The sequence below is a fragment of the Anoplopoma fimbria genome, chromosome 20, assembly GCF_027596085.1.
Source record: "Anoplopoma fimbria isolate UVic2021 breed Golden Eagle Sablefish chromosome 20, Afim_UVic_2022, whole genome shotgun sequence".
Classification (NCBI taxonomy): Eukaryota; Metazoa; Chordata; class Actinopteri; order Perciformes; family Anoplopomatidae; genus Anoplopoma; species Anoplopoma fimbria.
This window is the reverse complement of record NC_072468.1, coordinates 21010489-21036702: the sequence shown is the minus strand read 5'-3', so window position 1 is coordinate 21036702 and position 26214 is coordinate 21010489. Positions and strand designations below refer to the sequence as shown.

The window sequence follows — 26214 nt, the reverse complement described above, 5'->3', positions numbered from 1 at the left end:
GGCATTTCTGCTTATTTTTAATTAAAAAAAGATGGGATTTTGACTTGTGACTGTGTCAAGGTCAAACTACGAAAAAAATACTGAATTAAATGTTTTCCAATTTACTAGGGTAACTTACTGATACAATTTGTTGGACCAGAGAAACCTTTTTGTGATTTTTCGTGGCATGCTAGAAAAAACATATTTGATTATATTGGTCCGTTATTTTGTAATAAATCTGGTGTTTGTGCCACAGGTCTTGTCCAAGAAAGGCACTGTTGGTGTGTTAATTGGTAGAGATGGACAAGGACAGACAGACAAACAGCATTACAGAAGTACAAATATGACAGCAAGTCTCAGTCTCACCATAACGTTCAGTTTTCACAGAACTCATTCTTTCGCAAATGCTGAATTCTCCACTTTTATTCAGATTTCAATGGCTTCACTAAAGCAACAGATTCTTAAAACTCTGTGCCAAATTGAACAAATGACATTCTTTGAAATGAGTCTTAAACATATGAGTTTAAAAACAAACACCAGCCTCCTGATGCAGATCCTGACGAGCTGCTCGGCAGACGGACCCGTCCGTTCAGGCGGCAGAGCCAATTACCGAGACAAAGGAAGCTCCAGAATGTTCAGTGATGGCTTTTGGCATATTTTTCCACAAGCTGTTGATTCATAAAAGCTTGAAGAAGTGTTTGGCATCGTCACAGCCAGTTAGCATTATGGGGGTTCTTCAGTGTGACATGCTATACAGTATGTTGCTGTATTATGAGGATCTTCTGTCAGCAGATTGGTCAGTGCTGTGTGACTTTTGAGTTATGGTCTAGTTACTTTTGAGTTATGGTCTAGTTATTTCTCTCCTGACCTTATCAGACCTTATCTCATTTAAGAAAGAGTAATGAAGAGGGTTTAATGAGGACTTTAATATAGGACTGTATTTCCCAAATCGGATTACTCCTCGAGACCCCCCTCCTCCTCTTCTTCTTCTACTCTTTCTCGCTGTTACTTCAACACTCTTTATATTAGTTATTGTCTGGCTCAGCATTTCATCATCAGGAAATTTATTAGATATGGTTGGGATAAAACGACACAATGGGAATAGATCACGCTGATCATTTTACTCAAACCATCTTCTAAGGCTTTCATCTGCTTTCTTTCATTCTTTTGTAGTTTGGAAACACACGTATAGACATACGGATCTCCTACCACAGTGTTTTGATTGGTTTGTTGATGGATTTGGGTTCTGCAAAGAGGAGTTTATATTTTCAATATTCATTATTTGTTCTCTACATTCGTGCTATGGGGGTTTTATAGGATTTGAAGAAGGAAAAATCGGTTTAAAGTAATAGTAGACAGTGGAAAAAAACATCCACTGTGGAGGGGGACAAAACACACATTACCTGAATTGATACAGGTCATGGACCTTTGATAAGACTCACTCAGGGGTCCATGGAGGACTGAATCCAGCGACACGCTGTACGGAGGAGAAGAAAAACAGGAAATAACAACACATAGGTACAAATAATACCAATCAGACAAATACTTTATTTCTTCCACAACACTACAAACTCCTGCTATGGGCTGGTACTCTCAAGCCTGTCATTTACTCATAGATGCAAGATGCAACTGACAGTCAGAAAGTCCACCAGCCTTATTGGTTAATCATAAGAAACATTTTAAGGAAGATCTGAAAGATTTTGATCCTTATAACAATATTGTCAGGGTCTGTTTTGTTTTGAAGTACTAAACCCACATGGGGTGTGATTATTAAATCGTTTGTTATGGTTTTTGTACTGAAACGATTAGTCAATAATCTATTAGACCAATTAGAATTGGCAGCTATTTTAATGAACAGTGGAACTGTCATCTTATAAGCAATGCCAAAAAATCTGACAAAACAACTTGAACTTTGAAATTGGATATTTGATATTTGATTTTAAATATTGAATATTTTTTAAAACAAATGTTTGATTGTTAAATCAAGAATTTAATTAACTGTCAGTTTCAGCCTTTACCAGTTTTGTATGAATATGGATTTAGAAGCTTTGTTGTTGTTTTATTTTCAGTAAGCAAAATCTTAGCATGAATTCTATTCATGTGTTAGTCTGCCATGTGTTATTACCCTGCAGGCTGACTTTTGGCTGTCGCTGCTGCCAACAGAACATTAAGGGACATTAATAGTATTTCAGGTAACTTAGTTGTATCCTCAGTGGTAACATGTATTTACTGTCACACTGAACTGCTTCAGAAGCTAAAGTGTGCACATCTTCCTCAGCAAAATTTGTTAATTTGTTGCTGTTTATAGATTAAACAGTCCACCTGCATGCTTGCTGATGATTCCCATGAAGCATCTTTAGAGTTAGTAGCAACATGCACTGGCAATAACTCCTGATACACCACTGTGAAAATCTCCTGAGCCAAACCGGGGTGGCACAGTGTCTGGGTAATTAGCACTATCAGGCCCATAATTCCACGTCTCAGGCGAGACTCAAGTGAGTAAAAAGTCTCATGGGTGTCACTGGGAGAGACTGAAAAAAAGGAGCCTCGTTTTTTCTGACATGGTTGTGCTGCATTTTTCTACCTGTGACCAATGCAGTAGTGTGGATCTGTAAGCAATCACTAAATTACAAAAAAAGACAGTTTGTTGGTTTTGATTGTGCAGAAATGTGATACAGACATTCATATACCCCTCTTTAGTGATCCCTTATTGTCCATATATTCTTTCCATCATCAGCAAAACTATTTACATCCCTTCATCTTCAGCCATACCTTTTATTATTAGCACTAAGACGGCAAAATTAGCACGCTTACATGCTACACGAAGCTGAAGAACATGGTCAACATTTTATGTGCTTAACATAGGCATGTTACCATTGTCAATATGACCATGTGCACAGCTAAGCCTTAGTACAGCCTCACAGAGCTGCTAGCATGGCTGTTTGTTTTGGGTTATTTATTTTCCGCCTGCAGTCATTTGGTGTTTCGGTTACTTGCTGTGAGCTTGACAGTGCTGAAATGTGAAGAGAAGCACAGCAGGGGCTGTGTTGGTAGTGGAATGAAGCAGAATATCGTAGTGTTTTCTTGAAACTTTGGTGGAAGTTGTTCACCTCTCTGTATCTCCCTGCAATATCCCAGAGTAGAAAAAAAAAAAACAATCCCACAAATCTTCCCAGTACAGCACATCTGTCAGCTTCAAGGAGTCTGTATGCAGAACAAAATGCCTACATTAGCCAGAAGGTCTCAATTTCATTACAATCAAATCAACTTTGCAACAAGATAAAGCATGTAGATGGGGAAAATAGCTCAAAACGTATTTATATCTGTCCTGTTATAATCCAGATGTAATTGACTTTTTGGTAGAATGATCGCGGATACATTGCTCATTCTTGTTGCTGTTAATCTGTTCAACCTCAGTAGGATGCTGAGCCCAGAGGCCAGACAGAGCTTTACAGACTTCCACACAAGACACACTCCTTTCACAGAGGAGATAAAGTTTGGTGAGAGAGCAGACTTGTGAGGGAGAAAAACTTCATCAAATCGTCTCAGAGATTGCCTTCAGCATCGCACCAACTATAAATAATACGCTGTGTGTACTGAACCGCAACACACATGCATAACACTGCTTGAAATGGAGATATTTCTAGAATAATTGTTGACTGAGTTTAACTTTGCACAAGCCTCAGGCAAATATCAAGTGCATGTGTTAGATTATTATCCTAAAATATTATGAGAAACCAAATATATTCCGATTTTTCCATCATATTCAAGCCATTCTCATTCATATTTTGTATCTCAAATCTTGTAAATCATTGCATGCATTGTTTACCTAAATGTACGCTCACGTTTGAGGACTGTATGGAAGTGGCGTCAGTTGGTAACAAGAGGACCGGGGGCAAGGTTGTTGATTACCTCCACGGAGCTGTTTCGTGACCCCTAATGACCTCCTGTCTGCGTTAAACGAGACCCAACTTGCTCCCAGTCATGCAGGCGTCTGAGGAAAGACTGTGTCATTTTTACTGTGCTGGGAGATGCTTCAGTGAAAATGCTGTGCCCCGGAGCCGAGGTCAAGCTGGGCTGACATTCTGTCTCAGGATGTAGAGGGCAGAGGACTTTTTTGCATGGGTGGTTCGTCCTTACGGGGATTTAACAGCACGTTTGTATATCATTCTGGCATTTCTTCCCAGTGTAACAAAGAAAAGCATCATCAGACATGCAAATATTGCTACTAGGATGAGGACAGAATTTGCAGATTGAAAAATATCAATGAGTGACTTCAAATGGGAAAATGCCTCAAGTCAAGAGTGTTGTTTGTTGACCTTGAGAAATAACTTTTTATGAAAGTGTTTTGTGGAAGTTGTCCTGTAGGGATGAATCTGCAGATTGTTATTACCTGAATCACCTCGGGCTCTGGGAAATAAGTTACGGGCATGTTTTTACTACTTTCTTTTTTGGACTAAAGTATGAAAAACGACTATTGGGGGAAAAAAACCCAACAGATTTATGCAACTCTAACACAGTTCCATAAAAACAGAACACAATAGGAACTTCCTAGATTCACCACAGAAACATCATGTTAAGAAAATTATGTGATTTGATTCTGGAGGAACTTTCTGCAAAAATCTGCAGATTAATGTTACATTTTCTTACCATTGAAGTTATATGGAGTACATTGCAACAGAAATGTTTATAATTGATGCATTAATTAGCTCCGTTAATGACCTTGATTACATAACAGAGCATTTAATACATCAACCTGAACACAGTGGGGCATCAGGCGGCTCAAGTGCCTCTCTTTTCTCGTCGGCAGTTTGGGAGCAAGCAGCTCAGACAAAGTGAAGGATGAGGCTCAGTCAGCGAGGCCAGATACAGTGGGAGGGCGTGTGATGAGAGACGGAGGCACAGAGTTACACTCAGAGTCAGGAAGAGGGAAGACGGGCTGCAGCGGGCTGAATAATAATGGCAGAGTGAGAGCGCAGCAAAGTCCCCCGAGAGCTGAGCATTATCATCATAGAGGACTCGGTGGGGAGCTGCTGCACACCCCCCCCCCCCCCCCCAGGAGAGCGCAAACAGAATGCTACCATCCTGATTTTGCATGTGTGTTTATTTGTGGATGCATGTGGAGAGAACATCAAAAGGAACGAATCTCTGAAAATAGACAGATGCAGATCGACACATTTTCTGGGTTGCGGAGGATGTGAAGGGAAAAGATGGAGGGGGTGATGGGCCGGGTTGTAATTCAGCTATAATTTATCACTCCTGCATATTTGATTAATTATTCACCAGGCTGTTAATCTACAATTTAATGCATTTAGTGAAGATGTTTACATTCTCTCCTTGGCGTGTACGTTATCTATTTGATGACGTTTAAGGAGACGTAGGCCTCTGATTAATTACCAGATTTTAAAAGACAAGTGTTATAAAAGAAATAAAATGTGAATCGTTACCTGATGAGATTCGAACCATTAGCCAGTGGTTTATCTTAATGCCTCTCTGCTCGGACCATTTATTACGGGTTTATTGGTCTGGGATGGGAATAGGTGTTCACTGAAGCGTTCACCCCCAGCTTGCAAAGATGCATCTTGGGAATGTAACAAGAGCGGCGCAGTCAACTAAAAGAGAAAGAATCTTGATGTATCGCGACTGATCACCATTAGCATTTAATGTCTGTCAGTTAAAATGCTATTTGAAAAATCAGAAACAATCACGTTGCATTTCAAATTACCGCCATGAATGAAGGCTTCAGAAAAAAGAGACATGACTCACTGATATTTTGATTGTTAAATTAAAGGGAGCTTCTCACTGACGGCAAAAGAAGCTCTTTTTGATTTCTTCAGTAATTTATTTTATTTGCCATTAGGGTGAAATGGAAACATCAGTCGCTTGGATAATGCTAATATACTGTCGTTACGAAACAAAATGAAAAAAACAAAACAATGTTAACTCTTTTGGATAAGCCTCTTTTAACAACTGTATACGTTTTTTTAAAGCAATCCTAAAAATGCAAATATCAATGAACACAATTATGTAATTAGTCATTACACTCTGTAGCTTTGTAGTCCTGTGTATTTGAACTCTGATCAAACAATAATATCTAATCACTCACTCTTTACACTGAGTTTAAATATTAAGCTGTGTGGGCTCATCATTTGTGAGGTTGCCCTTTTTTTTTTTTTTTTTTTTTTTTTTTATACATGCATGAAGTTATAAGCTCTCTTCTCCATCAGAGAAGGCTGTTCAACATGCTCCAGAGGTTAGTGGTCATTAACGCTAATGTCGGAGACTGCTCTCACGGCTTGGACGCTGATCAAGACCGTAATTAATGTACTAGGGGAAAAAAAGAAAAGAAAAGAAAAAACAGCCACAACATTCCGTCTTGGAAGTAGTTGGGCGGAGACGAGCTGCCTTTGGGAAACTCCTTTTGAGCGGATGCGGCAGCTTGGAGTGTGCTGCATGCTAGACTGACAGAGATTAGAGTGGCAGGATCTAATTGGTCCCTTTCATGATTTTTCCATGTTTAATTAGAGATGCTAAGTTAAATCACAGCCTTAAGTGTGAATCACCAGCTCTGGTCAGAGAGGCAATCATCTGCTTAATTTTATCAGTGGCTCATCGGATGATTTTTTTATTCTGTCACATCAGGCTAATTTGGCTTTTGAAATGCTGGAGCCATTTATAACCTGGACCGAGTCGTCTGCCCAGTGACAATGATGCCTCTTTATTAGCCATAAATCATTACATTAGCGTCCGAGTAGGACACACCACTGGGCAACGGTCCTCTCAGCTCCTTGGCACACAGCGGTACGACAGCCATGCCAATCAGGCTCACGTCCCAGGCAAATCTGGGCCGAGTCCGATGACAATCTTTGCCATGGCCGTCGATGGCTGTTGAATACTCATCAGCAGTGAAACAAGCATCAAACAGTGTCAGAAACATCACGTGGTGCTGATGAAGCAGAACACCTACAAGGTACGACGGCGATGTACCCAACGAGTCATTACACTCATTAATTAACTTTTCTTTTCTGCCGTGGCTCCTCCTGCACAGCAATTACATTATGTCGTACAATTAAAATGCTAATTCTTCTCCTAGTATCATATTTAAAATACACGAAGCCTTGTTAAACGCGGTATCCTGTTGCATGCTTAGTTTGAGACTATTTTCGTTCAGTTGAAAAGTTTTAACAGAGCTTTAATTATACATGGTTGTATGTTAGTTCTGGGTTAAGGTAACACAGATTTAACTGTTTTTGACTGTCTGAATATCATGTTTACTAAATGATTTACATAAATATACTGATTATTTATCACTTCCTGAACAGTCGAACAGAAAATGCATTTATCGTTAGCTTAGTCTGCTTGGATACTCTATGCTGCTATAATCCTGTACATTTCCCTGCTGTGGGACTAATAAAGGATTATCTTATCTTATCTTATCTTATCTTGGAAGTGATCTCAGTTGAATTGGTTGGTCTGCAGTGGACCAGGATTTGACAGCTTTAACACCACACTAAATAAACCGTACTTACTTGACAAACTCACCAAGGTCCGTTTAACCAAAATATACAGGTTAGGTGTAAAAGTGGCCACAATATATACAAGGCGACACGGGAGATATGCATTCAAATCTCTTACAAGTATTAAGAGTACACTTGTTTTCTATGGCGTCAGAGAGCTTCATTACTCACATATTTGTGCAAGTAAGAGGTTGTTTGTGCTCTTAAGGCTGCAAACTGCAATGCAGGTTTTGTCCTCGCTGTTAAGTAATCATCCTTCAGAAAAAGTCACATTTTCCTCTTAGTGGCAGAGGTGGTACAGCGCGCTTGTGTTTACTCTGACAACCTTGTGTTGCCTCCTAATTAGGTCCTCAGCTTGAGCGCGGTGAAGAGAGACAAGAAAAAAAAAAAGAGTAAAAAAACAGGTGTTATTCACTTTACCTGACTTCTTTGTCATGCTTGCTGCACCATGCTTAAACGTGCCTCGAGGACTCTTAGCACAGTCAGATTGAACTCTGTGCTGCAGCATATAGTGTCCTAGTGGGAGAGGATAACTTTCACTATTGCTTTTTGTGTATATAAGTGGTTTAAGGGAACCTCGTATGATTTCCTTCTGATTCCTTTTAAAAAATTAAATTAGAAGAAATCTGAAATTAGAAATCTGCATCAAACTGAGATGACACCAACAGTCACATTAAGACTTGAACTGGAGAAATGGCCAGTCGATAGCACAATGAATGAAACTGAATTATTCATGTTGACATTTCCCATAATTGTCTTTGATCTGCTCTATATTGATTTTTATTTATTTTTTCAGCATGAATATCCCTTTGTGCTTTCAGCTGGATAAAAACATACATTTGACCATGAATATTGACAAACTTAATTAATCATTGAAACTGAAATCAAATAATGCATTTTGGTTTTCGCCCTTTTTGTCATAACACTGTTGGAATTATGAATAGAAAATCATGTATTACCATATTCCAGTTATTCAAATGCGCCAGATGGGTTTTTCCAATTACCAGCTCAAGTGCACAGACCTAATAGCTTTGAAAAGTTGTATTTTGTAAATTAAACTTGGACAATGAAAAGAAACAAAGGAAAGTACTTTTGTTTTTGACAAATACACATTTCAAGCTGGATAACAACATACAACTCTAACCAGTTCTACAGTGAGCCTTAGTCAGAGCCAAATCCAATCTGCTGTGTAATTATTCAACCTCACTTTCTGTGCCGTTAAATGCACAATTTGTAAACAGCCTCGTGGAGAACTCTGACATTGTTTTTAATCTTCTGTCTTGCTATCTTGCTTGTGATGTGATGATTGAATCAATTTACGTCAGTGAGAGTTAGCGTTGTGTTGTTTTTGTGTGCCCCGGGGCTCGCTTTTTTAGTTGATTTAATGGCGATGCAAATCTGAAACAATGTGTTAGTTGTTCCTGAAAAAAATGAATCAGATTCAAAAATGCAAAAATCAACCAAACCGTTTATACAAAGTGTGCCTGATGTCCTGTTTTTATCTAAACGCACTTTGTGGGATCTTCAGTGCGTTGGTATGTCTTTAAAACAAAGCTTGCTGGGTGATTGATTGGGCCTGTATAGGGAAGTAAAAGTATGATTAGCAAAACCTTTGTCAGCATTACTTGTCCTCCCTCACTGTATCTCCTGCCTGTCTTGCTGAGTGCCACTGTCCCCGGGTGATAAATAGACACTCCATTCCTAATCACTGACATCGTATGGCCATTACTGAATGGGCCACTCATTTCAGGGTTGGCAAGACAGCTCAGCTCAGCCGGCCTGCCAGAAGCATCAGTGCTTTGTCTCGAGAAGTGTCACCAGTGTGCTGACTTCAGGGAAGGAGCCAGCACCTTGGTTGTAAAACACTCCTGCTGTTAGGGCCTGATTTATAAAGTTCCATAACACATAACAAGGACAATGCACATTAAAGGAACAGTTTGACATTTTGGGTGGAAAAAATATGCTTATTCTCATATTTTTCAAGAGTTACATGAGAAAATTGATACCACTGTCATGTCTGTACAATAGATATGGAGCTGGAGCCAGCAGGCGGTTAGCTTAGCTTAGCATAAAGACTGGAAAGAGGAGGAAACAGCTAGCCTGACTCTGTGCAAAGATAACAAAATCAACCTCTAAAGCTCACTAATTTCATATTTAATATCACAATAAACAAAGTGTTAATGTGATTGACTTATGCTCAGCTAACAGCTTTTTATTTACCAAACAGACATGAGAGAGGTATTGGTCCTCCCATCTAACTCCCAGCAACAAAGCGAATACATTTATTTTTAAAACTTTGGTGAAAAGTTGGTGAGATGTTGAGAAAACTTTTGCAGTAAAATGTAACTGACGTAAATTGGAATTAGATTAAAAGACAAACACATTTGATGATTTGTTGATGCCCAGTAATATATAAATATATATACAGACCCTGTAACTCCCCGTCTGTATGCTATTTTTCAGCGTGCAGCTAATTGCCCTCTCTGCCACCCAATTACAATTTCCTTATCATCCACACTTGAGATAGCAATTTCCTTCTCAATGGCTCCCCAAGAGTTCCAGACAGCTTCAACCTTGAGCTACCGTAAGAGGCAATAATCATGGTGATATTTTCAAACACATTCAGTGTTGCCTCTTATTTCATATTTCATGGAGAAAAGAAATAGACCAAATGTTGGCAACTTACTCAAGACAACTTTCATCCAAATGCAGCGCAAATTTTAACTGGCTTTTCATAAAATCAGGTGCCATTCAACCCCAAAAGAAGAGGGCGTAATATATATATCAACATACTTGAAAGAGCGGCAATCAAACCTCAAACTAACCAAAATATTTGGAAAACGTGATGGAAATTTGACTGTCTCATTTAGTATTTATTTATGCAACAACTTTCCCACCTCAGCCAAGCGTATAAACTGTTTCGACTTGAAAATATTAGTAACACAGGCGGCAGAAAATACACCTATGCTCACCAATATACTGCTTTGAGTTGCTCTTTTTATGTCAGTCATTTCCAATCACTTTTACTTCTACGCTATCCACAGTAAAGCACTTCAAACTCCTATCCAAAGAGAAAATAAAGGTGCTAGCCATTGTTTGAGAATTTAAGAAATAAGTAATCCGAAAATAATTTCTCTGTATTAATGACTATTATAATATTGCTGTTATTCAATTTGAAACTGTTTGTATCAAGAGAAGACAAGACAAAGACATAAAGACATTTCAAAAATGTACAACAAAGAGGTTGAAACTTGGAATACTTTTCTACTTGAGCCAGTAAACTTACTCTCCATTAATCAATATTGCCCTGCAGTTGTGAAGAGACACATCAGACAAAAGAGAGTTTTGAGGAAACAAACCACCAGGGAACACGATTACATGGCTTCGATTTTCTGACCTGACTTTTTGAGACTTGCCTGGCTCCTTGTTGTTGAATTCTTTGGAGAGGGAATCTCAATGATGGCTGGTGTACAGAGAGAGAGGAGGTTCACATTTTTCTGGCCATCCCTCTGGACTAAACTGTATTTTGTGGTTGGGATCTGGCACTGAAGATTGTGTTAATACATTGATATTGAACCTTTGTTGTTGGCAATTAATGTTGATTCTGAACTTGCACTACTTTATTGGCTTGCCATCATTATTGTATTATACTGTCACAGACTTAGGAATACACCACGATTTCCTAACGAGGGATAATGAGGTTAATCAATTAGTCAATCAGTGGAGGCTTTTGTTTTTTTTTCTGTCACATCATCTCCTAGCAACCACCTCTGCTGTTGTCATGGGGATTCACTGCAGGATTGCCTTTCTCAAAAAAAAAAAAACCATATTGTTTATGGCAACGATTTCAAAGATTGCACAATAAGAGATCTCTTTTTTAAAATGTGTAACTTTAGTGCGAAGAGTTGTTTGATGGGCTTGTTTTTTTCTTCCCAAATGTTTAACACATTAACTTAGTTAGAGGATAAGTATGGTGATATTCTTTATTTCTCTCATTAAACAAGGAGTCGCTGTAAATACTCATTAAAAAAGTACCAAACTTGTGACTTAAGTCCTTAACAAGTTATCACTAGTTACATTTTCCAGTTATGTTTGCTGATAACTATAATGCCCAGCTGTTAAAGGCAAAAAGAGTTTTGCCAACTGTATCCTTTAAATACTGCAAGCATACAGTACAAAAAGAAGAGAATTTAAATAGTTTGTAATGCAAAAGTCTATTGAGTCGTCATCTGAGGATGTTTCCTTCACAAAGTGTAGGTTGATGTTTCTCAGTTTAAGTACATGTTGAGTGGTTTGCATTCTGTGACATTTCTACTCATTACTAACACCAGTTTAAAAAAAACAAACACATTGTATGATAGTATAAAAGCTGCCATCATCCAAAGTGGTTGAAAACAATCAGTTGTGATTGACTATCAGTATCCAGTTGGCTGATCAATTTGACATCATTACACACCTCTGAGTCACCACCCTCCTCTCACAAGTCTGGTGTTGCCCTTTGAATGAACTTTTCCAATCAGCACCTTTTGTAGGTGGGACTGAGGTTACCAACCTTTTCCAGACTTTTCCAGAGTAGCTGTTGAGCCTTGTGTAAATCAGATGTCTTAAGTATAACAGCCCTTTAATCAGAACTACACCATGCAAAGGTTTTTCTTATGAGAAAGGGTTTTTTTTTCTTCTGTTCTCTCAGCAGATGTAATCAAATGTGTAATCTATCACTTGGCACCTCTGGTTCTTGTAGAAATAAGTATGAAATGAATGCCTAATATTTTTCATCAGCTATCCCTGTTATTTAAAACATTTATTCAAAAAAACACCTCACATTTCAGGTATCACAACTGTTTATGCAGAGTAATTAGTAAATAGTTATATCATTTCCATAGACACCACTGTGCTGCTTTTCCGCTGACTGAGGCCTTTGCCAAAAATGACATTTCACAATTTGATCTCTCTCTTGGTTCAACAGAACGGCGAGGCGTCCCTCTTTGAGGTGAACATCCGTTACGTTGGCGGCTTGCTGTCGGCGTACTACCTGACAGGAGAGGAGGTAAGATTAATAGATGTCTGTTATCCCTCTACTCTGGTGAGATCTGCTGCTTCCTTTATCCCCAACCAGCCCTGCAGATTGAATGATGAACAGCCTGCCTCGAAATGCATGTTCATTTTGTATAATTTTTCGTAAGCCAGTTTCCGGCTGCCTTCATTTTTTTCCAGGTAGAATTAAAATGAAACAAAAAAAGTAACACATCATTGCTAAGATAAATTATGTTACGTACTCGGCGGATGGAAGCAAAATATTACACTGTTGCGAAAATGGAGAATATAAGCAGCTCTTTAAAACAATTTTGTTTTGTTCCTAGGTTTATTTTAGCCGCGATTTGTCCCCATCTGCCAAAAAGAGGCTGTTGAAATACTCTACTGCTCTGATTCTGGTCTCTAAGAGGCTTCCTCTCCATAGCAACGGCGGCCGTGTCTCATTGGTAGTTAAATTATCCAGGAAGTTTATCGTGTTTCTATGTTAAGTAACATTGACAAAATTATTTAGAGCAAATAATTAGAAATGTGTATAAAGAATTGGGGAAAAACACTTTATTACTCTATTTATGTATAAAATGGGTGGGGGAGAAGAAGTGTCAGTAAATAGAAAATGGATGGCATATAAGTAATTTAAAGTATTAAAGCAAGGGTTTGCTAACTGTATTAAATTAACAGGGCTGTTACAGGACTATCCCGTGGGTTATTATTCTAAATCAACTTAAAACGTTCAAACTGAAAATGCTCCTAATAATCAGCCCTAAATTAACATTGCTTCAAATCTTCTTTCATTGGATTACCGTCGAATTATCAATCGAATTATGTGATAATACTCAGAGGCCAGCGAAGACAGCCCAGAACCGGAAGGTCATTGGGTTGAATCCTTTCTGAATACAAATGTGAATGAGAGTGGCTCTTCTCAGTTTGAAGAACCACCACCATTGTGTCCTTGAAGAAGCCTCAGCGGCTCAGGTGAAGCTGCTCTGCGGCCGAGTGTAAAAGCCTGTGGTTACAATTGACAGCGAGCAGGTGTGAAGCTGTGAAACTCTTATGAGCGTGAAGCTCGGCCTTGCCGGGAGAGAAGTATGAATACCCTGTAAACCTTGGCTGGATAAATAGAGGTTTAAAAAAAAACAATTGCCTGTGACAACCATGCAGCACAAAATAGTCCAGTTCATTATAAGAGCATTGTGGAGGTCGACGTGTCACCGTAATGAGCATCCGCCTGTAGCAGCCTCCCGGAGCGTACGCTCACCGTACACTGCAGCTGTAATGTATTGAACGGCCCTCAGTCCAAGAGGCTAAAATCTGTGCAGAAGCTGAATTAATGGCGAGAGGATCCAGTGACATATAAACACTCAAGTCGCTTTAATGGACATTGATTTGCAAGCCGAGCGAGTTGAGGAGGGAGAACAGCATTAAATTATCCGACAATGCTGTATGAGGGAAATGTGAATACATTGCTGGAGCAGAATATATTGTTGAATCCATTTTCCCACATTGGCTCGCCATTAATGCCATGCAGAAAATGTTCTTCTATTTTATTCACTTGTCCATGGAAGTTTCTATATATGGGGCCGATAATGACATTCTCTAATATGAATGTGTGTGTGTGTGCCAAGAAACAGTTTGCTCTAATCTAGCTGTCACACAGGGACATTTGTGCCATATAGTCTGTGTGAGGACAATCTGTTGAAAAGAAATCGCAGCTACCTTTTAACACCTTCACTTCTTTTAGCATGCTTTCTAACCTGTAGTTTTTTGTAGGAGTGGGAAGAATGGGCAGAAATGATGTTGCCTTTTAGTTTTGGTTCAGTTTATGTGCGTACCAAATTATTGCCAACAAATAAAAGAGTAATCATGAAGCCTTATAAACTAACAGGAAAAAGACAGAACATTTAATTACATAAGGTCTTTTTGTGTATATTAGCTTCTTTGGTTTCCACAAAGAGCTCACAAAGAAAAAGAACTGATTTAGAGCGTTGTTGGTTCTGACTGGAGCTGTTTTTTTGATGTCATAAATGGTGACAAACAGGTAGAAGGACGAAGGAAGACGGTTTTGTAAAGTAATATTACAGGGATTGTTCCGTGATTGCTGCTTCTCATTAAATATGTATTGGGGAAGAGCTAAAATATACAGAGTAGGACACAAGCTCATTACACCGCTATTTAAACTCACTTTGTGATGAATTAGGGAATCCCTGCACCTGATGACACACATGTTTACATAGTTACCAAATTAGCTCGTATAATATAAACATATATTTAGAGTTGGAGCCTAAAAAGATCAAACCAAACACGCAAACAGGGAAATGCACCAAATGGGTAAAAGCAGCCTCCATCATTCATTCTACCTCTCACAACACTGGAGACGTTATTGTGTTTGTTATTAGGGTTTCCATCATCTCTGCTTCTCACCAAGTCTGGGCTCAGACGACCGTAGTCCTCATCTTTGCGTTTGGACTTTCTTACCATTTACAGTACATTTCGCTCCATCTTCCTTATGACACGGAGCACAGCGTCTCAGCTTTGTGACGGATGTATCGATACCCTTTACCCCGGCTCAGTTATCCATCACAAGGCTCAGCTGTGTGATTTCTGCGAAGGGTCCCTGAGAGACAGATTTATAGCAACCTGACCCCCCCCCCCCTCCTCTCTCCCCTACGACTCCCCAATTAGGATCTTTTCCATGGGAGTCTGCTGCTCCATCCGAATGATAAAACCGACAGATTGAAGGTCTGTCGCTGCTGCAGAGACTTAAATCAACCGAGATACAGTGTTGGGAGACTATTACGAGATTGCGGATCCAGTTTGACCAGAGGACATTGGGCAGCTGGTGCCGCTGTAAATGATTACTGAGGAGCGAGTATGGCTCCTCGCGGGATGCAGTTTTACTGGTGGAGTGCTTGGAGCAGAACTGGAGCAACACCTGACCATTAATAACCTCCAGTTGTTTTGACCGTGTATGTGTGTGTGTGTGTGTGTGTGTGTACTATTTATATGTGTGTTTTCTTGGGACCCCAGGAGGATCATGGTTAGTCTTTATGTCCCCCAAGTTAAACGTCTTGTTCAATCGAGTCTGGCCGCCGCTCCTTTTGACGCTCTATCATCATTCACCGTCACAGACTCCTGGCCGGGCCAAATGGCCCTAACAGAAGAGGCAATAACAGCAGTGCAGGTGTTAGATGTGAGTGTCCTTCTGCGATGAGCCCACCTGTATGGCCATTTGTCGCTACCTGAGGGCTTCTTCACCGATTTCTCTGTTAATTGTCTTTTGATTAATTGTTTAATAGTTTAAAAAGGTCAGGAAATTTTGAAAAACGCTTATCAGACCCAACGGGACTATTCTGGCATATATACATATATTTACTTTTTTTCAGTGAAATGGACATTTCAGTACAGTTACAAGAGAGATTTAAATCAAACTCTTTTCATGCGATTGGACCCCAACAAATGGGCAGGCTTAGAGATGAGAGTAGTACTGAGCTACAGAGGACAGGAGGAGGTGAGATTAGTTGGAGGACAACGGAGAGAAGAAAGGGAAACTTTGCCGATATTCTGTGCACCCGTAGCTCCCCGCTCACCCGCCAGCAAAAGTCATCAGCATGTTCTGCCCACGCTGCTGTGACAAAAAGGCAGTTGAAAACCGACCAAGTTTCGGATTGAACACAAAGTTTTTGCCCACTGATATCCAAACACACATCTCTTCCCATCTCCCTACACACACATCTCTTCATATTGCTCTCTTAGCTAACACGTCTACAAACTATGTGCAGTTCTTTATGAGCGCTGTGTCTAGCCAGAGTCTCATTTGTTGAGATGGGTTTTTTTTGCAAAATCCCCTGAGTGCAGGATGAGCTATCAAACATCTAAAATCCGTTTTGCCAGAACAAAAAATATTGAATTTTGATATTAAAAATAATACATTTATTTTACTTTTATTTGTCATATAACGACAGACAGGTGCCCCGTCTTCGGATGCTGTGTGTTTATCATGGAAGCCTCTCTTCTATTTGAAATACTTTATGTGCATTTCTGTATTGGTCTCCATGTGCACATCAGCATGAGTGTGTCTTTTCAGGTGCTTTTGCAAATTCAATGAGCCCCTCTCTCTTCACCTCCACCAACATGCATGTTTGTACATGCATGTTTGTACAATATGTCAACTCGACCTAAATTCCTCAACTGCATGACTACGTGCAGTCCTGTGTGTGTGTGCGTGTGTTTCATTTGTAAGTGACCATTTATATGCATATAAATGTGTGTGGTGGTGAGACCTTCTTGTGTCATCTCCATCCCTAAGCAAGAACAGAGAACAGTGAAAGGGAGAAAGAAAAAAGGGAGTGGGGTGGGGGGGGTGAATTCAATCAGCCTTGTGTGAAAATTGCCCCGTGGGCTGAGCTGAAGCAGCAGAGAGAGAGAGAGAGAGAGAGAGAGAGCAGCCGGCGGAGGAGGAGAAGAAAGACGTGTGTTCGTAAGCTCATCAGCGAGAGGAAAGAGGAGATGAAGAGACACAGAGGTTGGGGGAGGGAGGGAGTGAGGAAGACGTGTGTTCATATGCTCATCAGCCGAATGTGAGAGTGCATGACGAGGTGATGGAGAGAAGGGGAATAGAGACAGAGTTAGAGAGTATAAAAGAGAGAAAGAAGTGGAAGATACCATAAGTAGTATTCCTGGAGGGGGGACAAAGGGTTCAAAGAAAACTAATTTATCTCCCTTTACACTGTGCTATTCACTCACAGCAGTATGACAATCCAGGGCTACTTTTCTGGAGACGGAGATGTTGAAAGTTTTATAGCACAGACAGAAGTAATTACTGTAGACTTTTCTATTAAATTAAGATATAATTATCTCTAATAAACAGCATTTTCCATTAGATTTATATTTGATTTCCACTGTAAAAGACACAAAATGATGCCCAATAAGAGGCTCATTGATTTTTTTTTTAAATAATGTTCTGTTGTCAAAAGTTCTGGTTAAAAACTTGCAAAAAGTTGACCTAATAAACTCTGCTGGCTGCTCGTAACAGTGTGGCTTTGTAGTTCTTATAAAACAAGGAATTCTCCCGGTGCTGCAGAGAATCCTTTAACCGGTCGGGACTGTATTTATGAGATATAATAACCCAACGTGCAGGTTTTGTCTTTGGATATTTTGGGGTCAGAGCCTCTTTCTGCCCCCCCCCCAAAGAATCATGTGTCATTGCCTGGGCTTTAACGCATGGTTTGCATTGTTAACATGATAATACTGTTTGATTGTTCCTCAGTTTTCCTGATAATGCTTCTGTTAGCTGTTTGGGTGCATGAAGAGGATTAATGGAAGTGTTGGTATTGAACTTTCAGAGTAGTGTAGACGGTTAACTGATATATATTGTCAGACACAAGTATGACGATACTTAAATATAGCCAAATGGAAATCAAACAAACTTGGTCACAAAGTACTGCAGGAATAAACTAATGCAACTATAGTTGGGCACCATCTCCCCAATCCATTCTGCTTAATATTTCTGTAGAAACAACTTTTTGTCAAACGCTGCAGTTTTTTGTTGATTGCATAGTACAAATATGGCATCTAAAGTACCAGCATGCACGGCATTGAAATTGATATTTAGCCAACAACTTGAATAATACGGGGCAGCTGTGGCTCAGCAGGTAGAGCGGATCGTCCATTAATCGCAAGATTGATGGTTAGATCCACGGCTTCTCGTGTCCATGTGTCAAAGCGTCCTTGGGCCAGACTCTAAACCTCGAATTGATGTGGAAGAGGAAGGTAAAAACAGAAAATACAGGGGGGGGGAACTCTGGATTTATAACATACTTTGTCAAAATTTGTGATTGGTCTTTTAAGGGTTTCCAGGTTCTGACTGCTGGTTGTTTTTATATATATTTTTTCTTCTCCCATCTCATGGAGTTTGGAAATGCAGTTCACCTGTTGTTTAGAGAAGAAGGATCCCACAGCAGGTGATGATAGACAGCTGTCCAACCCTCTGTATATAACAGACATGTTTTATTCATACATATAAACAGCCTGAGACTGACTCCATCTCAGGACATTTACAGAATATGGAGCAAGAGTTTGTTTTCGCATTATTTACTGTGGGATAACAGTGAGATTGTACATAAACAGGCTTCATTAACCTGTTAAAGCAAACAGCACAGAGCAGAAAAGCAAGAAACTCTAACGTTTTGGAATATGTTTCTTAAAAAAAACCATTTTTTTCTTGGGAAGGGCCCTTAAACTCCCCTTCTAATTCATCGTCTCCCATGTGTGACAGACTGTTTCTACCCATGAAAGATGCAGAGAGGCAGAGAAAAGGAACGACAGACAGATGGGGAGGAGAGTCAGGAGGAGCGAGTAGGGAGGCAAAGAGGCTGAGAGGGAAAGCATGCAAAGACAAAGCAAGGATAAAAAAGAGGAATGCAAAGCCAGAGAGGGAGACGAGGGGGAGAGAAATGAGAGAGGTAACATGAACGAGAGGGAGGAGAGAGGAAAAGGAGAAAGAGCTGTAGATGGATAGCAGGTATATTTATTATATATATCATTGGTAGCAGCCACATTATGAACCTCCTTTTTACCCTGCGAAATCTTGTCAAGCCAACAAAGAAAGGTCAAAGCGCTCATTCTAAAAATAAACTTCACACAGCTACGCAAAACAAGCCATATGTTATCTGAGAATTTAAATTCCGCTCTCGTTCTTTGGGAGGAAACAAACACACTTGTTACCTGCTCATTTATATTCTGGTTCGATCACATTCATGCTTATAACTGGTTGGTGGTCTTCAGTGAGGGACAAACTGTTTGTGAATGTTGGAAGAAAAAAACACAATCATGAGTCAAACCCTTCTACTAAGCTGTAAAGTAATGTGACATTCCAGGTTTGTTTGTTATTCTCTACTTAAGTTCATGAAGTTTAATCTTTGTTTATGTCCCGGTGGCGTCGTGAAAATACCATCATTTTAACGTTTCTTTGTGAGGGAATGTGGAGGGTGAGGGGTAGAGTGTTTTGCACTAGTCAATGTTGTTTTCCTTCTAATTTGGATGACCCATTTCCGTCTCCAAATATGGTTTTATTTTGGGTCATAACACAGGAGAGCGCTAACACACAGACGATATGAATATCACACATATCACATTGCAGTAAATTGTAGATGTTTTTTCTCTCTGTCACAGCATCATTAAGTGCCAAGGCAGATTCAGTTGTCATTGTTAGTTTGCAGTGTTTACTGCATAAATTATCCCTGGGACATATTTGTCCTTTAGTCTGAATGATTTGACCTTTACTCTGGTGCTTAAAACGACTGTGCAGAATAATTTGATATTCATAAAGCAGCTAATGTTGATCAGTATGTCTCAATCACAACATGATTTGCAGGAATAATAAAAAAAAAAAAAAACTTTCTCTCTGCGTCTCTCATTCCTGCAGCACCTCCAGAAAAATATCCAAGTCACCTGACCTTTTTTTGCAGTGATGCAGCTAAATTCAAAATGGGTTATATAGAGATTTATTTGTGTTATCTTTTATAATATATATTTATATTATGATAAATGCAACATGTTTTAAACATTTTTTCAATTTTATGAAATTGATATATTGAAATTTCAAATATATATTCGACCCTCCGGGCTGTATTTTCATTAAGGTGTATGGTGAGGCCTGTGTGGCAGGGAAGTTGCATTTTTGTTGGGTGCACCCAAGCTTCTTTTTCTTGCCCTTACTTGTTTGAAATTTTCTAACTTGCTAAAGACGGTAAGCTTGACTAGACTGAAGCAGGAGGAGTGGCACTGAGAGACTGCACTTCTGTTTTGGTGATAAGAATCAGTAGGATGTCTGTTTGTGCTGCAAACCTGCCGTGGTACAATCATCAATATTGATAGATCAAACAAACAGTGTGCCGTTGAGGATGTGTTGGACAATGACTTGGAGACAAGATCCTCATTAGACCCACCATTGTGGAGTTGTCACCTCTTCTATGGATGTTTAAGATGGACATCAGGTGATATTGGTTTTCAATTGTTCTTAGTTTAGACACAGGTGGTCATTTCAGTTGGTCCCCAATACAATGTATGTTTGACAAATTTGAATGTGAATGATATTTTATGGTTATAATTATGGATATAGTCTAAAAACTTAATTTACAAAACATTATAAAAATCAAATGATATATAATAAGAAACCAAAACATCACTAAACAATGGGCTATGTCTGAGCCTTTTCTTACAATACATTTCACTTTGTGCCAGAACAACATCACCTTAAAGCTAATTTCATTTATGTAACTCAATAGGGATTCTGCACCTCTGGCTCAGGGACATCAGAGTGCTGTGACATGATGCACTCAGCTTTAAAAATATATATATAATTTTGCTTAGTCATGACTGATGCCAGGTCCTGCCACACCTTCTGGTAATGTTCCATCCTAATTTGACCTCATTTCCAACTGCGCTGAAGTCACACTATTCGCCCCTGGCCTCAATATTAACCAAATGTCAGCTGCCAGGGCCATGTTATGCACCTGCGCCATCCTACATTGACTGTGTGCTTTGTGCTGTGTCCAGATGATTCACAAACATTATGTGATCTGAATAAATTATTTGCAGAAGCACCTGGGTGCAATTACCTCTTTTTCATCTGTTGTTATCAGCATGGTGGTACTGGATTTTTTTGGTTTGTGCCTCTTCTTTCGTGCAGATTTGTATCTTGGCCAAGTTGAAAGGCATTGTTTACTTTAATGGCGTCTCACATTATCCCCACCTCAATTTTGTCTCTGATTTCTGTAACAGGTCCTCAAAAGTGTTTCAGTTCTGGCATGCTCTGGTATCTCTTTAACATCCTCTTTAAAATAAAACATTGTTCAAAATCAATGGCCCTATTATGCTTTTCCACTTTTCCCCTCTCCTTTAGTCTGTTATATATTTTTTTGTCCATGTAAAATTTCCGTAGAGTGTAAAACCTGAAGTCCACGCCTAAAAGGAGTTACCCTCCCCCTCAGAAGCTCCTGAGCTGCCTGAAACGGCTCCATTGAATTCTCTCCTTCACTTCCGTAACTTTATGAGGTCATAATGTTACAGAAGTGACGTAAAACTCCTTCCGGCTAGTTTGGCCCTCAAACAACAAAAGTAAGGAGAAAGAGTTTTTTGAAATGTGAAACGTTTCACAAAAGAGCGGGCTGGCTGACCAATCAGAGAAGACTTTGCTTTCTGGAGGGAGGAGCAAGCACTACAACCGAGCGTTTCAGAGAGAGGGTGAGAAGAGGTGCTGCAGGACAGCCAGGATGAGAAAAACAAGGAGGATTATGAGCATTAACGCATGTAAAGATGTTGTAACTGTAACTTGAGATAAAAATATGCACCTGGAAAAAAAGCATAATAGGGCCTGTTTAAAAGTATTTAATACAGTTCAGCATTCATTCTGCACAGGTCTGATTATGGTTAACTTCCCCTGTGTTTGAGCTTCAGCAGCCAATGAAAGCCCACTGTGTCTTATCCGCTTCAACTCATCTCTCTCCTATCACCCACTGCAGCAGAGAAATGATATCCTCCCCGCTGTGACCGTGTGTCCCAGTGGACAGGGCTGTGTTATAGTGGAGATAAATTTATGCCAGGTGATTTATTCTTTTTCCCACAGTACAGTCAGTTACTATATGTGGTAAGCCAATTGAATAAATCTGAGCCTCAGTGGTCCAGCGGTGCGTTGATATTCATCAGAGTGGGAGAGGAGAGGATCGCTTTAATGACTGGGGTATATTCTCCTGCCAGTTGAAGGGTACACTGCCTTTTTCTAAATCCCCGTCCCCCATCACACTGGGCTGCCTCTTATATAAGCTGTGCTGAGAGGCAAAGAAAAATCAAAAAATAAAGTCTGTTTGAAATGGGAGTTATGTGGTAAAGCCGGTGCAGGTGGGGAAAGTTGTAGATGGAGATGATTTATTTTCTAGATGATGCATGAACATATAGTAGCTTACTTTGAATATGATAAAAAATAAGGATGGTTATACCTGCTAATCATTGTAGCGCTGTCTTTGGGAGCATGTTAGCATGCTGACATTAGCAGTTAGCTCCACCGAACGCTGTGCTAAAGTACAACTTAATTAAGCCTTTATTAGTCCCACAATGGGGAAATTATTTCTCTGCATTTAACCCATCCCAGAGGAGCAGTGGGCTGCAATGAAGCGCCCGGGGAGCAACTTGGGGTTAGGTGTCTTGCTCAAGGACACCTCGGCATGTTGCCGGTAGAGGGGTTTGAACCACCAACGGGACAACCGCTCTACCTCATGTGCCACAGCCGCCCCACTTCATAACACGGATGCACTGTAGACTGTTGGTCTTGTTTTATCTTGGTTCAGAGCTGGTTGCAACTGATCTAAAACACCTAAAATAAAAGAGTAGAAGGTGCAATATCCGATCTAGCTGTTGATGCACTATCAATTGAGTTATTTTGGTGTTATCAGGATCAGGCATTTCCTTTTAATTTCACTTCACGCTCATGTCAAATTCACTGATGTTTCTTTTAATACCACGAGGTTTGCCTTCTGCAAGTGTTAGCTAATTAAGAATTTTTTGCTTCGCAAAATGAAAACAGGAATCCATTTACACAAAGCCTGGTATTTCACACTGAATTACAATAGCTTTAACAGTGGAGTCGGGGAAAATAAATTAGTACAGTAAGTATAAATAAGCCTGAACTCGGATCTGTGTGCTTGTATCACCTTCATGTATGTGTGTTCTGCTGCCTGTGTGTGAGCAGCAGCTGCCTTTGCATTGTATCTGTTTGTTGTCCTTTTGCTGAAAAGCAGAAATAAAAAATTGTCTTGGAAGAAATTTCATTTCCTCAGATCAAACTGGATCATCATAATCGCAGGGTAACCTGCCTGTGTAGTCCCAGCCGCAGGCTTAACCGTGAAAGGAAAGCTCCCTATCCCAAACCCTCATTCTGCTCTGTGTACAAACACATAATCCCATTTGTGCAGAGTTAGAATAACTGTACTCCGCTCCACTCTTACACGTTTCGGTTTTATTATGGAATTAAAAGGCACCGGCTAAGAACAACATCTCGTACCCAGCAGCTCACACATCTTGCTTTATAGCTTGTTCAAATGTTGCACCAGAGCCATCCCGCCTATTTAATACTTCTATCTTGTACAGTCTTGTAATAATAACTCATTCACTGAGTAAATCTGTCACTCTAAAATAAACCAGCAGCTTCTTTGCCAGGACTGCAGCCACGCCGAGCTTCGTAGGATACGTTTCTGTGACTGCCTGGATTATTACATGATTAAGAAGAACATGAATAGTGTTTTTATGCTGCAAGAAAAACACAAAGCCTTTACTTTTCTGCATACTGATGCGTCCCCGCTTTCTCTCAATCAGTCCATTAGTTTTGTCCATGTATAAGCCCTTAAATTGGTCTTTATTTTTTAGCGGTATATAACATTCTTGCTGGAGTAATTGGACTCCGCCTGGAGGAGCTTTGGCACAGGCCCAAATGAGCCCAAACCTCAATAGAAGCCATGCAGAGAAACTGATGAAATTTGTGTCCTTTTTTCTTTCCACAAGTCACGCCAGTCAGTAAGGAGCAGGCCAAACAATCCAAATCCAGGGGATCATTAGTCTGTTCTTAATGATGTCAGCCTGGTGGCATCCAGGCCTTTTCATTTAGACTTTGCATAGCTCACAGTCCCAAGGCCTTATTTGTAAGCTTCACTGCTCCTCTCCATTTGCAATTAAAGGAGAGAAAGAGCCTTTTTTTTGTGCCTCTAAGAATGAATTGAAGACATTTGAACAAAATCCAAGAATTCAATATATTCTTTTGATTGACAGCTGACTCAAGAAATGTAGAGAAAAAAATAGTTTTTCAGCTTAGAAAATGTTTCTCTTTCACCCGAGGTAAGCATTGCTTTTGGATTTTTTTCCAGCCTCAAAAACACAAGAATTTGATTTCGTAAAAGGGGCCCCATTAGTGCATCAGTACACTTTACAGCATTTTTAAGGGGTCAACGAGCTGGCTTTTAACAGTGAGAGTATCGATCCCGGTGACTTTGCCTAAAATCAATGCCTTCCTGGAAATGGAGAGTCTGTGTGTGTGGTGGGACTGGTGGCTGACCTGTTAATGGAGTGGTTGAAAGACTTAGTGATGCATGCAGATCATGTAGTTTAAATACATATTTTGTAAAATATATAGAAAAAATAAGAAACTTTCTTGTTAGCAATGGCGAACGTAAAGGCTGCAGCATCTGAATGTGTTGAACCCTACACTGCTCGTCTCCTTTGATTTGTATAAGAAATGATTCGGTACCATTTTTTCCGATTCCAGTTTGTTAAAAAAATATATCTAGTTATTATTATTTCATAGCAGCTGTGTATTACTAACCCAGTATTGATGTAATATTGATGCTGTCATTGTTGTACGGTCTGGCTCAGGTTAAAGCCTTTGTAAAGCATGAACAAACACAGAAAACTAATACTTTAAAACTTCCTTTATTATCTAGTTTGACCGATTTTCCAATGTAAAACATTCCCATATTGCTGATATTTTGCTAGCTCTGGCTAAAGTTACGTTCCTCGCTAGCGCCTGCCCGATCGGGTCACTTATTGGCTACGTCATGCATCAATTTCATACGCAGTCCTTGTTTTTTCCTGTGCAGATCCTGTGTAGCGTAAAGCGGCTGATAATTAGTATGATTACTTGATGTCAGGTCGGTGCTTCAACTCAAGTACTCGCCGATGCCGGATCCAGCATTTTAGGCTGTATCTGAGGCATTTCCGATACCGGCATGAGTATCCTAACAACTTATATTTATATTGTATTGTATTTTCTGATATGTGTGTTCATATATTCATAATTCAGAGTGAATTGATGAGTTGTGCAGAAGCCAGCATAATATCAAGTGTGAAATTAGGATAGCACACATTGGATTAAAGTTTTTTTGCCAGGAGTCTTTCCTATTATTTTGTCGAAGCTGAATGGAAATCGAGAGACATGGCAATTTGAAATGATAGCGCTTGTTTTGCAAGCCTAAACAAACACCATAGTTCATGCTGCCAAGAGGGTATTTTGAATTCAGACAATGTTGGCCATAACAGCTTTTTATTCAAAACAACATCCCGTGGAATTGGTTTGGGTGGCGCCCTCTCTAAACATGAGCTGGAAAGATAAATGTGTGTGCCAGTGTGAGTTTGCACATCTTTGCGTGTGCACATGTATTGTTTGTATACAAAGACTCTTCACCAAATATGAAAGAAGCAGCACATTGAATATGATGTCCCACACCCCAAAAACATCGACACAGTGTCACAAAGAAGAGTCTGAACAGGAGACGGCACATTTCGCAGCCTCAGAACAATCTGGGGCTGATTGTTGACAGCCAAGTTGATTCAAAGTGGATTTTTCGGTCAAGAGGAAAACTTGAGCTGCAATATTGCCACAGATGCAGCATGTCAACAATATGAAAAATTGTCCAATTTTGTCTAGAGGACTAAGTCTGTCTTATTGAATTCCATTTGGGCTGAATAATGTCTCCGTGTCAACCCCAGCGCAGCAAATACGGCACAAACTGCCGCAGCTTTTTCAATTCCAGATGGAATTGAGTGTGTGTTTTTCATGAAGCTGCAGTGGCCATTAATTAAGCACGTAAAAAGCAGCACATTAATTGTGGGACAGGTTAGAAAGCCTACTTGCAGTAATCAATTA

At 39.8% G+C, this 26214-nt stretch overlaps 1 protein-coding gene across 1 annotated transcript in view; it reads left to right on the top strand.

Moving 5' to 3' along the window:
* LOC129109628 (mannosyl-oligosaccharide 1,2-alpha-mannosidase IA) overlaps positions 1–26214 on the top strand; it is a 173071-nt gene that overhangs the window by 102507 nt on the left and 44350 nt on the right. Inside the window, 1 exon segment of the mRNA XM_054621734.1 lies at positions 12463–12543. Coding sequence (XP_054477709.1) covers positions 12463–12543 — 81 coding nt within the window.